Below are 14,501 nucleotides of genomic sequence, written 5' to 3'. Positions count from 1 at the left end.
TGCATGTTGCTGTAGTACATTGCAACACCATTAGAGAGGCAGGCACATTTAAAAATGCAAAGTCAACAGGATTGGGATGAGGTCCATCAAAGGATAATGAGGGGAGGTGGTAGTAGAGTGGTGAATTGTGAATATTATATCCTGTTCAACAAAGGATGCTAGGATGAGCTCAGCAAGGATAGGCCAGTTGATTTAACCTTGGTGGTGAGGAAAGGTAAAGTCACCATAATCTTACCAGACTCATTACAGAGAGAGAGAGAGAGAGAGAACTGGTAGTGGTTTAACCTGAGGGTCACCATGCCTCAGATGAGGGGAGAAACTGAAAAGGAGTGTCTTCCATGGTAACCTCAGCTGGTGTGGGAATTAAACCCCATCACTCTGCATTGCAAACCAGCTATCCAGCCAACTGACCCCACAATGAGCAGTGGGAAAGCCTTCAAAAACAATACCTTGAGACAAAATTAACAGTCACTTTGACAATTATTGATTTATTAAGGAAATGGAGAATAGGTCGTACGAGGATAGGTTTAGAGTTCTCGGCCTTTTCTCGTTGGAACGGCGAAGGATGAGGGGTGACTTGATAGAGGTTTATAAGCTGATCAGAGGAATAGATAGAGTAGACAGTCAGAAACTTTTTCCCCGGGTACAACAGAGTGTTACAAGGGGACATAAATTTAAGGTGAAGGGTGGAAGGTATAGGGGAGATGTCAGGGGTGGGTTCTTTACCCAGAGAGTGGTGGGGGCATGGAATGTGCTGCCCGTGGGAGTGGTAGAGTCAGAATCATTGGCGACCTTTAAGCGGCAATTGGATAGGTACATGGATGGGTGCTTAATCTAGGATAGATGTTCGGCACAACATCGTGGGCCGAAGGGCCTGTTCTGTGCTGTATTGTTCTATGTTCTATGTTCTATGAAATTGATCATGGATTTGTCACAAGCTAATTATGTTTAACTAACTTCCTCAATGAGGCCAATGAGATGGATGTGGTGTACATGGACGGATATTATTTCTTTCCATTCCACTTTATTATTGCTTTGTTTCTCTGTCTGTCTTACTCTGTCTCTCTTCCATAAAGGTTTGAAAAAGAGAAAAGAAATCTTTCTGTCATTCCTTCTGTGGCCCCGAATTGGGGATCTTGACTTTTCCCAGCCAGCATTTTCTTGGTCTCTTATAGCCTCCTCTGTGAATCAGTGGGATGTATTAGAATTTGCGCAATCCTAAATACCCTTCTTCCTGACTGCAGTTATGTAACCCGCCACCAGTGTCTTCTGAGACTATGACGTGTGAAACCCCTTCAATTGAGGATGAGGAAGTGGAAGGAAAGCTCACAGTGATTATGGATGGTGTGCAGAACCTGAAGACATTTGAGGTCGAGTACAAGGAAGACTATGAGGTCTTTCCATTTGATGATGAGCATTATATATACAAGCTAACCAAGGACCAAGATGAAATTGAGTTCAAAGTGAGTTGATCTTTTTTTCTGGCTTTTCACCTCCCATTATAAAATGGGAGAGGTATTTGCATGTAGATTAAAAATTCTGTATTATTGGGATGCTTTCTTGGAATCGTTATTTTGAAATTTACACATCAATTTGTGAACAAGAAAGAAACAAGAAGAAATATGTCTTGAAAGGGACTGATGTATAAACCAAATGTGGGGTTATTCAGGTTGCTGCTTATGCAATGCCTGACAGATGTCTCAGCATTGACATTGGTTTAGCTGTACAGATGAGACCCTCAACCATTAGCACCCGTGCATGGAAACCAGGTACTGTTGCATCAGTAGGTGTTGACCGGTGCTGGCATCCTGAGAATATCAAGAGTGTTGAAACTTGCACAGTGGGTGAAACGTTGCCAGCTAAGGAGTAAAGCTTGCACTGAGAAAAAGGATGCCCAGTTTATTTTTCAAGTATCTTCATGTGATTAAGTTAGGCTCAATAAGCTTGCAACGTTTGTTGAATGATGCTATGTGATGCTGCTGACTGGAATGAGGTGTTCCACGGTGGAGTCAACTAATTTGTTTTAACACAGACTGCTGACATGATGGTTGTAGGTCCTACTCCCATTCGTGTTGTGACTCAAATAAATCCAGCCATTTAACATTCATCCTGAGTTACCCAGCTCGATCGTAAACTATATGTGCCCCTCCCTTTTATCTAGATGCCATATCCAGAGGTAAATTTTTCTCTCTCCCTCTACTCCATCCAATCCTTTAATCACCTTTTCAAAAGTTCATTTCTAAGGGAACTTGACGAAACACGTGAGGGAAAGGCAATGTAACAATGGAGTGGGGGCATTGGGACTGATTGGATTATTCCAGAGAGCCAGTCTGGACTTGATGGGCTGATTGGCCTTCCATTGTGCCACTCCATATTAAACACATCCATCGGATCCCCCTTCATTTTCTAAAGAAACCATTCTGTAAAGGGTGCTTAAGTGGACAGTTGCTCGAGGAGACATGTTGGGCATTAGGCAAATCACAGGCCACTATTTGATGATTTCAAACATGGGGCTGAAGGTGAGGGAAAAAAAAACATTATGTTTCTACATGAAAAGTCATTTTACTGGAAGTAGGGGAGAAGATTGGAAGGCAATCTGTTTATTTATCAACTTCTTTTTGACATGATTTTCATTTTGTTTCCATGGAGACAGCATGCAAAGTTGTTCGATCTGAAGAACTGTCTGAATGTGACCCTTTTGGTAGGAGACATGACTTGTGAACCAAAGATCCTAGTGCAAGAGATCACCTGCACTGTTGAAACTGAAAGGATCCCAAGTGAAGGGCTTCCAGTCAAGGTTGGCATATTGATCTATTTATCTCTCTACATGTTCTCGCTATATTTTCTGCTGTTTTGTTGTGAGATTTGCAGCATTTTCTTCATGGACACCTTTGTAGTTATGATTCCCAGAAGGTCACAGAGGGATTTATCTCTCGTGCCTCAATGTGTTGTATCATCTTGCTCCACCATAATGTGACACATCTCGTTTGTCATTTCTCTATGCCCACTGTTGGGTGCCGCCTGGACCTGAGACACTGGAGAGGGGGTGAACATTAGGCCCATTAACAGGGCCTGTGGGTATAGGGTCCCCACTGTGCTAAGGCACATCAGGACCCGTGATTTCTGTCCATGCCCCTAGTGTCACACTCTAGCATCGAGAACTAGAGGTCACAGATTTAAGCTAATTCACCAAAGAAGATATGCTTTTTCATTGAATGGATTCAAATTTTACCTTGGTTAGGATATGAAACCTTGTCCCAAGAACATTTGCCTGGGGTTCTGGATTACTGGTCCAGTGATATTATCACTACACCACTGTCAGCCCCAAACTAATGGGTGGGAAATCTAGTCCTTAATAACATTTTCTGTTAGGACTTTTTATTAAAAAAATGTCATTGTTCTTCTCTCATTTGTCCCCTTAGCTCTGGGTGAATAATGTGGAGAAGGACATTGGGTACGTCATCTACGTCGAAGAAAGTCTTGGAACCATTTTGGGAATTATCATTGGCATTATTGTGATTTTGTTGGTGGCATTGATTTTTGTGGCCATCCTGTTGATATACAGGAAGAAAAATAGAGGTAACTTTGCCTTTTTCTTTACTCCTTTCCTGTCCTTGGAAGAACTATTCCAGTGGGGTATCCCGGTACTTGCCGGTACTATTCCAGTACCGGCAAGTCTCATCATCCAAGCCAACACATGGAGGGAAAGAAAGAACAAACAGTTTGGGAAACAGGGAGTGGTGAGGGCAAGGGTGGGGGGGAGGTGAGCTGACAGAATGAAACAAAATCCACAGTGGAAAAAAGCTGACCTCACTTTATAGCGTTGTATCGAAGGGCAGGAAAGTGGTCGTCAGGAATGTTGGATAAACCGTGATTCTGTTGAATGGCAGAGCAGGCCCAAGGCTTTTCAATTACAATCTACATTCCTTCTAAATACTAGAAATCTATATGAATCCTCTAATGTAGAAACAAAAGGCTGAAGGTTACAGACTTGAGCTGAGGCAATGATTACTTTACTTCCTTTCCTCTCCCCTTCAAAATGAAATGAACTTCCAGCCCGATGTTCTGATAGAGTCATCGAGTCATAGAGAAGGACAGCAAGGAAACAGACCCTTCAGTCCAACTCATCCATGCTGACCAGATATCCCAATCTAATCTAGTCCCATTATCCAGCACTTGTCCCTCAAACCCCTTCCTAATTATATACCCATCCAGATGCCTTTTAAATGTTGCAATTATACCAGCCTCCACCACTGCCTCTAGCAGCTCATTTCATACACACACCACCCTTTGCATGAAATTTTAAGAAAAGTTAAAAAGTAGCAGCAGTCTGGCCCTGAAAGCATAGTTACAAACCCCTCCTGAAAGAAAGCACAGCTAAAAGATACTCAAAAATATATTTAGCTCTAAGAAGACTTACCTATGGCAAGAGTTTGCTTCACTATTTTTCTTCAAACTGGCATAAAAGGGGAGGGAAGCCGGTATGATGTCATCCCTCCTTATTTGGTGCAGACAATATCTATTGGCTGAAATCTGCAATTTTGAATACAAGACTACTCTTTAAAACAGCACTCTGGAACGGACCTAGGTGAATAAAACAGTAACAACAAGAAGTATAAAAGAAAACAAGAAGAAAGAGGAAAAGAAAAAAATGTAAAAGAAATGATTGAGCACTGCACTCTACTTCAAAAAACACAGAATTGGAAAGCATAAAGTTAATCATGAACTGAGCATTCAATGATTCCTTTACCACACTACTGCTTAAACAATGAGTAGAGTTCCTTCCATAGATCGAGCAATAGTTGATCCCAAGAAAGGAGCTGTAAAAATCCTGCTTGCAATTAATTAGCATCAAATTTGCAGAATTAGCATTTCTGATCTCCAGAATGTACTTAATAGCTTGTTAAGAATTAATTTCAGGTCTAACAGAGTCCAACCTAAGTCATACAGACAGCAACTCCAATAGTCTACTGACCAGTTTGTCAGAAGGTGCTGCAGCAAAAGACGCGAGTGTGGTTTTGCCAAAGTGCAATTGACGTTGAGTTAGTCATCACCCGAACACTCAATAAAGCCTTCAGGAAGGATCTCCTGGGAAAGGAAAGGAGCCATAGCATTGACTCATTGCTTGAGCATGGGCACAAGTATGAAGCCATAATGGCAGGTCAACAGCAATCATGTGCTTTGAGTGCATCAAACACTGTTGCGAAGAACAGCAAAGCTCTCCAACCCAGCAAACTCCGCGACAGATAGAGTTTGATGTACCTACCCAAATGTTGTCAAGATTTTCCCAACATCTGGCACCAGGGGACATAGGTTACAGAAGTGCAGGAAATCAGTTTCTGAAAAGCTGAGCCAGATGCCAGAATGAAAAACAAGTTACCAACAAGCCAACACAACACCACCATCTGGCAGTAAGAAAAAATGCTCAGAAGGTGTGTAAATGCAAACGCATCAATGAGGGTCAGAGCCAATCAAATAAAAGGCAATTTTCACAAGGTGGTCAAGCTCTCCGTATTGTTAACTCATGCGCCATGTCAACAATTTATGGCAATCAGAAGCTTTTGCAACTGTTAGTATCATAACTCCTGAAAGGGCAAGGCTTAGGAGCTAATGCCAACATATTAAATTAGATTCCCTACAGTGTGGAAACAGGCCCTTTGGCCCAACCAGTCCACACCGACCCTGCAAAGAATTACCCACCCAGACCCATATCCCTCTGACTAATGCACCTAACACTATGGGCAATTTAACATGGCCAATTCATTTGACTTGCACATCTTTGGACTGTGGGAGGAAACCAGAGCACCCAGAGGAAACCCACGCAGACACGGGGAGAATGTGCAAACTCCACACAGACAGTCACCCGAGGCTGGAATCGAACCTGGTACCGTGAGTCAGCAGTGCTAACCACTGAGCCACCGTGCCGCCCACACATTGCCATTATGTATCCTGAAAGGCATCGACCTCAGCTCGCCAACAATCTGTTCTGGTCCACCCCATGTTGATGCTCCGGTCAAGAAAGCACGACAACATTTCTACTTGCTCAGAAGCTCAGGAAATTCGGCATGTCCGTAAAGACTCTTACCAATTTTTATGTACGCATCATGGAAAGCATTCTGAATGGATGCATCACAGCTTGGTACAGCAATTGCTTTGGCCAGAACCACAAGAAACTACAGAAAGTTGTGAACACAGCCCAGTCCGTTACGCAAGCCAATCTCCCATCCATTGACTCCATCTACACTTCTCACTGCCCCGCGAAGGCACCCAAAGTAATCAAAGCTCCCTCCCACCTTGATTTATAATCTCGTCCAAACTCTTCTGACGGGCAGAAGATACAAAAACTTAAACACACGCAGCAACAGATTCAAGAACAGGTTCTTCCCCCGCTGTTAGCAGAATTCTGAATGGACCTCAGATTTTAAACTTAAATCAGAAACAAAAACAGAAGTTGCTGGAAAAGCTCAGCAGGTCTGGCAGCATCTGTAAAAAGAAGTCAGACTTAACATTTTGGATCCGGTGACCCTTTCTCATGTATAAACCAAAATTTTCCGAGCTACTGTCAGTTGTGAGGAGCTGAGCTTTTCCAGCAACTTCGGCTTTTGTTTCTGATTTACAGTATTAATAGTTCTTTCAGGTTTATTTTTTAAATTTAATGTTGATCTCGCTCTTTGTGCCCTTTCTCCGCAGCTGTAACATTGTATTCCCTGGTCTGTTCTATTACCCTAATGCACTTTGCATGGTATGTTCTGCCTGTACTGTACGCAAAACACAGCTTTTCACTGTACCCAGGTACATGTGACAGTAATAGTTCAAATCAAGTCAAAGTGGCACTCCATAATACAACTTGTAAGAAACAGTCTCACAGTGCACAGTTCCAATTTCACTAACTGCCATTGTGATTTAATCCATTTCCCCACAACAGTCTGAAGCCATTCTGAAGAAGGCTCACTGGATTTAAAACATTAACTCTACTTTCTCTTCAGATGCTGCCAGACGCACTGTGTTTTCCAGCAATTTCTGTTTTTGTCTCAAATCTTCAGCATCTGCAGTTCTTTGTTTTGTCGCCATGACATTAGCCAGGAGCTTTTGGTTATTGGCTCATAGTATTGGCACAATGCCAGAACCTCCCCTAAATTGCATGCAAAGTCTCGAATATAAGCAAAGTTTTCTAAAATATGCAATCAATCTAGATCTATGCAAAGTCATTACTGATCACGGTGCTGTAATGAGTAGGAAGCAAAACCAGCTCAGACCGATGCATAACATACTAGTCATGCACAGAGCAATTAGGAATGAAAGCTCTGGTGATAATTGTGGGTTGATGTTAAGTGACAAGATAGTCAAGTGCAACAGAGAACTATGCAAATATTTCCAGACATGTGTGGCTCACCAAATCAGGATGAGCTGTTAGACCTCCCAAAACAAACTTAACTTTGGAGTTTAAATTGTAAATCTTCTACATTTTTTAACCTGTTTGTATAATTATTGAATTGACAACATGTGATGTACAACCATGTTGTTTTTTGAGATAATTCACTATCTTTGGTTAAATAAAATGGGGATATTGTGCAAATTCTTACTATCAGTATATTTTTAAGAGACATGATTGTGATATGATCAGACCTGTGGGTATAAAGATCTATCTTAGCTCAGACCACTTGAACATGACATACCATTGGAAGCATGTTCCTCTTTCTAACTGAGCAGCTTAACGTTAGCCCTGATGTGAATGCACCTGTGAAGATAATAGTTGTATATTTCCCAGTTTCTTCTGTTACATGGGATAACATAAGCATTGCCACATCAGTTAAAGATACCCTGCTGAAGGCAAACAAACCATCCCTTTTCGATGTGAAAGGCGATCTGCAAATGAAAGTTCTTTTTGTTCTCTCCCCATGATCCTTTGGATTCTCAATTTTCTCCGTTCAGCTAAAATCTTATATCTGCTAGTTTGGGCACATGGGGTGTTTTGCACTGTTAAATCCAATTCTGGTACTAGACTCAGAAACCATGTTTTGGCCCACACCGATAATCCACCTGAATGATTATGGATGCTGAATTCACTGGGAGGCATTTTATCACTATAATCTCCTTATACCCAACAGCATCAACTACACAGAATGGGCCAGGGTGGCACAGTGGCTCAGTAGTTAGCATTGCTGCCTCATGGCACTAGGGACCTGGGTTTGATTCTTCCCATAGGTATGTGTCTGTGTGAAGTTTGCATGTTCTCCCTGTGTCTATATGGGTTTCTGCTGGGTGGTCTGGTTTCCTCCCACAGTCAAAGATGTGCAGGTTAGGTGGATTGACCGTGCTGAATTACCCACAGTATCCAGGGATGTGTAGGTTAGGTGGGTTAGCCATGGAGAAACGCAGGGTTACACAGATGAGGATGGGTCTGGGTGGGATGCTGTGGAGAGAGTTGGTGTGAAAATGTTGGGCTCAGTGGCCTGTTTCCACACTCTAGGGGTTCCAAGGATGGAAAAGACTCCACTTGCCTGGATGGGTGCCGTTCTAACAATAGTGGAGAAATTCAGTGCTATTGGAACAAAGCAGCCCAGGGTTAGTGTTGCTGCCTCACAGCTCTAGGGTTCCAGCCTTGGATGACTGTCTGTCTGTGTGAAGTTTGCATGTTCTCCCCATGTCTGTGTGGGTTTCCTCTCAGTGCTGAAAAATGTTCAGGTTAGGAGGATTAGTTGTGCTTATATTTTTAAAAAAGCATTCCATAGTGTCCAGGGATGGGTGGGTTAGCTATGCAGGGTTATGTTGGGAATGGATCTGGGGTGATGTAGACTCAATGGGCTGATTGGCCCCTTTCTGCAGTGTAGTAATTCTATTTGTTTGATGCCCAGTCCACAACTTTAAACATTCACCAGTGGCAGTGGTGTGTACAAGCTACATTGCACTGCAACAACTCTCTGAAGCTCCTTCAGCAGTACCTTCCAATCCCATGATCTCTACCATCTAGAAAGACATGGGGAGCAGATGCATAGAAACATCACTGCCTGCAAGTTTCCCTTTGATCCCACTCAACATCCTGACTTGAAACTTCACCACCATTCATTTCCTGTCACTGGGTCAAAATCCTGGAAGGCCTGACCCCCATGGACTTCAGTGATTCAAAAATGTGACTTGCCATGATCTCCTCAAAGGCAATTAGGGATAGGCCACAAATGCTGGCTTCAACCAGAAGAGACTGCACCCTCTGAATCGTGGCAGAAAGGTCATTTGATTACCGGCATTCAAGATTATCCGGTGTAAAGTGATGTGAGATATCCATTTGCTGAAAGTGAACCAACCCTTAATATACACATATCTTTGCTAGGTATATTATTTAATTATAATGCTTTGTGTTTGGTTCAAATAAGCTTTTAGTATGAAGTTTTAAGCCAGCTGACAAAAATGCTATCTTGTCTTCCAGATCATGCAGACTTACTGAACCGTTTGGAGGCATCGGTGAATATGATATCTCTCAATGCAGTCCCACCTGCTCCCAGCGACTACAGGGATTCTCGTGAGTCCAGTATAAATTCAGCTTCTAATGCCACAAAATCTGTTTCCCGTCAGCAATTTTACTTTAACATTCCTTTGTTAAGTGCAAGGAAGTCTCGTTCTTCAAGAGAAAGTTGTTTTTCTTTAAACAAAGCAGCGCCATTTTAAATTTAAGGACTGGCACTTGTTGAGGTTTGACTCTGTGGTTGTCGATGGAAGGACATGAGTACTTCAACCCATGGTTATTATGTGTTCAGTTTACCGATATCAATTAGGTTCTCCCTGCAGATCTAGTGAGATTGGTGCCCAGATGAAATTTTTAAAATAATGTTTTTACGTTATCTTATTTGAGAGAGCCATGATTAATGCTTAGTGAAATTATATTGCTGTTGTATTCACAAGTTACAATTGATCTTCCATCAACTACCATTTGTAGGAGAGAGTTATAAAATGTCATCACTCTGTGCGTGTTCCCTAAATTCACTCCTAAAACATTTACCTCTTATATTTGGAGGACCTTGTCCTAAAAAAGCGCAGCAGGTCAGGCAGCATCCAAGGAGCAGGAGAGTCGCGTTTCAGGCATGAGCCCTTCTTCAGGAATCATGCCTGAAATGTTGACTCTCCTGCTCCTTGGATGCTGCCTGATCTGCTGCGCTTTTCCAGCAACACATTTTCAGCTCTGATCTCCAGCATCTGCAGTCCTCACTTTCTCGTACCTTGTCCTAGACTCCAATAGAGCAAATAGTTTCTCTCTATCTACCACAGGAATTCCCCTCAAAGTCTTGCAAACCTGGATCAAATGAATCCTTAAGCCTTTACGAAATAACACCCTAATATGTGTAATCTCTCTTCATCTTTAAACCCTTGGTGTCCATGCATTATTCTTGTCAACCTGTGGTGCACTCCCTTTGTAGTCAATACATCCTTCTTAAGATGTGGTGTCTAGAACGGTTCATAATACTCCAGTTAAGATCTAAAATAAGATTTTGTGCAGCCTTTTATCCCAGTCCCTTTGGTATTATGGCCATCATTCCATTAACCTTTGTGTTTATTTTCTGTACCTGCTCATGGCACGTGAAAGACATTTGTATCTGGCTGTTTACACCCAGTTTTTCTGAGCTTTAATGGTATTTCTGACTGATCGTAACTGATGTAGCTGTTGAAAGTGAAGAATTTGTTATGTAGTGTGCTTTTTCCATTCCTGCGTAGGCCCCTATGGAAAACACCCAGAGACTGTGTTTGCTTTTATTGGTAACTGAAGCCACCCTGAAAGAGGAATGTTTGCATTCCATTGAATACTCATTTCCAATTGTTTATATATATTTTTATCTTTACATGGTGTTACCTCAGTGAAGAGAAACCTTGTTCCTGTTAGTGTGAGGGCCAATATTTATTCCTCAGCCAAATCACCAAAAATAATTCATTGCCTTTTGTGGGAGCTTACTTTGTGCAAATTGGCTACCATATTTCCTACATCACAGAAGGACTTAATTGGTAGAAAAATGCTTTGAGACCTTGTGAAATTATGAAAAGCCTCTATATGAATGCAAACATTCTTTCTATTTTCTCTTTCACATGGAAATGTACTAATGCAGAATGGAACCATCTGGAAATCTCTGTTTAATAGTAATCACCGATATACAAAGATTGTCACTGAGAGACATGGTGTGTCTGGCAGGGTAACAAAGAGTTCCAGAACATGTCTTAAAATTGAACATTTCCAAAAGATAACCAAATAAATAAAAGTGAGAGGATATGGCCTCTTCAAGGAAAGTTTTTTTTTCTCTTGGTTAGGTCTCAGTCCCAACACAACGTCTGGGTCCAGTGGAATCACATTTCGAGGCTATAAAGGCAGCGCTGACTGTGCAGCGATCCCCTTGTTAAGTCCTAAAGAAATCCAACCACAAAACCTGAGGCCGGAGCTACTGGAAGAAGTAAAAGATATTCTGATCCCTCAAGAATGTTTAACTGCTTACATGGACCAGGTGATTGGAAAAGGTTGGTATGTGCTCAATTGTTGATTCATTAACGTTCCTGCAACTGGTTTTTAAGACTGTACTGCCCAGCATTAAACTGGACTGAAGCATTATCTCCTCAAATTCCCATGGCTATGAAGGTTCTCATGGAAGTTAGTATGGGTCACTTTTAATATGTGTATACAGTCTGCCCATTTCCTTTCTTTTCTGTCTTTCCCAATTTCTCATTCTGTTTGTCTTGATGCTGGTTTTTATCTTGGGAGAGGAGCAAACAGAAGTTGGGGCTGTTCCCACATCCCAAATCCACTGTCAGGGGCTCTGGGATATTCAGTAACCAGTTTAATGATTAATCACCATAATAGATAGGGTGGACGGGAACAAACGTTTCCCCTTGATGGAGGGATCAATGACCATCTGATAGATTTAAGGTAAGGGGTCGGAGGTTTAGAAGGGATGGGAGGAATATCTTTTTTTTACCCAGAGGGTGGTGGGAACTCGCTGCCTGCAAGGTTGGTAGAGGCAGAATCCCTGATATTTAAGAAGTATTTAGATGTGCACATGTGAAGCCAAGACACAAGGGAGAAGTCCTGGGGAAAATTGATGTACAGCAAAATCTGGGTGTTCAGGTCCATTCTTCCCTGAAGGTGACAATGCAGGTCAATAGAGTGGTTAAGAAGGCATATGACATGCTTTCCTTCATTGGACGGGGTATTGAGTACAAGAGTTGGTCGATCATGTTACTGTTGTATAAGACTTTGGTTCAGCCACATTTGGAATACTGTGTACAGTTCTGGTCACCACATTACCAAAAGGATGTGGATGCTTTGCAAAGGAGGTTCACCAGGATATTGCCTGGTATGGAGGGCTATAACTATGAAGAGAAGTTGAGTAGATTAGGATTATTTTCATTAGAAAGTCAGAGGATAAGCTACAGAAGTGACTGTATAGAGCTTGCACATTCTCCCCGTGTCTGCTTGGCTTTGCCCAGTTTCCTCCCACAGTCCAAAGATATGCAGGTTAGGCAAATTGGCCATGCTAAATTGCCCCATAGTGTTCAGGGATGTGTAGGTTAGGTGCATTAGTCATTGGAAATGCAGAGTGGTAAGGTGGGAGAATGGATCTGGGTGGGATACTCTTAAGAGGGTTGGTGTGGACTTGTTGGGTCAAACGTCCTGTTTACATATTCTGGATTCTATGAATCTATAAAAAAAATTGTTTGATTGGTTAGCTAATTCAGTCATTCCATCCACCACCCGACCAGCCAATTTCAGGGACAGTGCCATGTGTTTCCACTGTGATTTTCTTAGGATCACATGAGGCCATATAAATGCTCCTGGAGGAGCTGGGAGGCCAGCCGAGTCACTTAGAGGTGGCCTGCAGGTGGCAGACTGGGGAACCAGTTCTCTAGTCTCAGAAGCTCTCCCCTACCTGGTTTCAACATTGGACACCAGCACTAAGACCTGGTGGGCACAGCATCAGAGTGAAGGGTCAGACCCTTTAGAAGTGAGTTGAGGAGGAATTTCTTCCAATGTGGTACTCATTGCTGTGGAGGCCAAGTTGCTGAGTGTATTTATGACAGAAGACAGATAAGTTCTTGATTAGTAAAGGGATAAAGGGTTACAGGGAGAAGGCAGGGGAATGTGGTTGAGAAATATAACTGCCACAATGGAATGGCAAAGCAGACTTGATAGTCTGAATGGCCTTATATCTTATTGTCTTGCCATCTTGTAAAGGGTCTCCCGTCGCTCCCTTAACTTTTGAAGTTAATGTTTGACAGAATTGAAGAGAGGGTGCCATTTTGAACACAAATGTGCTCTCCCTTAGTTAGCTTCGACTGTAGGCTGCTGCAGATTTCAATCTGGGTGACTTCTGGCTCTCCAGCTTCAAGAGCCCAGACTGCCCTCAGTTAGACCAGTCGATACTGGGGAAAAAGAAAACACATTGAATGACTGGTTCCCATGATGGATTCCTTTGGAAATGGCATTGGGGTCTCGCTTGCTGGCCGAAGTGTCTGTGTTGCCGCCTTCAATGAAAGTCTCATTCCATTGGTACTTTAAGAAGCCAGTGGCATGTCTTTCCCTTGGGTCATGCACCCTGGTGTAAGAGGTCATGCCCTCTAAATGCAGCTAGTCAATTCTTCTCTGCAGCGCTATCGGGAAGGCAGTGGCTGCTACCAGTACTGCATAGAACCACAACCTTCACTAACCCCCGATCTTGGAAAGATCCAGACCACTGGGTGTTGATTTATTAAACATCAGCAGTCCTCAAGTGCAGCCTGGAATCCCTGAACCTTGAATTTACTTTGAGATAAATGGGTGGGTGTAGCTACTACTGCGCAATCAGCAACCCTCATGGATTTCATGGTCATTTAATTTGTACCAAGCAAGATTTTTATATTTGGCAACTCCCTACCTGGCCATAAAGCTGTGAGAGAAGTTATGTCAAACTTTGCTTTGAATATCTCTGAGAAAATACATTTTTCAGAGCTTTCCATTGTCAGGACATTTTGCAAGAATACCAATTTAAGGGGCAGGCAGCAAAACAAGTGCATGCACTGCACCTGTTTCAACTTAACACAATAGGTGACAGTCATTGACCGCCCTTCCCTTTGGTGGTCTGCATTGCCTTAAATGGGCTTTGCATGTAAATTGACCAATTAGAGAACATAAGTGATTTACTGATGGTGTTTAATCAATGAAAACATTACATGATGATTTGGTGATGGGCAGTAAAAACAACATTTAATTGTATGTAAGAGCACTTCTGGATATATAAGAAAAAAGACAATCATTGGTTCATTTCTGAGGGCAATGTCTTGAAAAATACACCTCACTTAAAATTTAAGCAAAGCCTGGCAGTTAACTGTCAATCAACAATAATGGGGGAATTCTTCATGAAAACATCTCTACTAGAGTCCACTTGCCAATCACTGGGTACTGTCCTCACATGCAATATAAATGTTGGTTTTCTTCTTGAATTGTATTTTTGGGAAATGTCCTGATCAGCGCAAGATGAAAAACTTTAACAAAA

The 14,501-nt window shown here is 42.2% G+C and overlaps 1 protein-coding gene across 2 annotated transcripts in view; it reads left to right on the top strand.

Annotated features, from left to right (window-relative positions):
• The window catches only part of LOC132822256 (macrophage-stimulating protein receptor-like), a 133,600-nt gene that overhangs the window by 102,978 nt on the left and 16,121 nt on the right, over positions 1–14,501 (top strand). For both annotated transcript variants that reach the window (XM_060835390.1, XM_060835391.1), the window contains exons 11-15: positions 1,245–1,463; positions 2,654–2,797; positions 3,423–3,579; positions 9,425–9,517; positions 11,290–11,493. In XM_060835390.1, the coding sequence (XP_060691373.1) occupies positions 1,245–1,463; positions 2,654–2,797; positions 3,423–3,579; positions 9,425–9,517; positions 11,290–11,493 (817 nt within the window). The remainder of the gene's footprint in view (positions 1–1,244; positions 1,464–2,653; positions 2,798–3,422; positions 3,580–9,424; positions 9,518–11,289; positions 11,494–14,501) is intronic.

The sequence above is a fragment of the Hemiscyllium ocellatum genome, chromosome 14 (genome assembly GCF_020745735.1).
Source record: "Hemiscyllium ocellatum isolate sHemOce1 chromosome 14, sHemOce1.pat.X.cur, whole genome shotgun sequence".
Lineage (NCBI taxonomy): Eukaryota > Metazoa > Chordata > Chondrichthyes > Orectolobiformes > Hemiscylliidae > Hemiscyllium > Hemiscyllium ocellatum.
The sequence above is the reverse complement of the archived record's forward strand: the minus strand, read 5'-3'. Positions and strand labels throughout refer to the sequence as shown.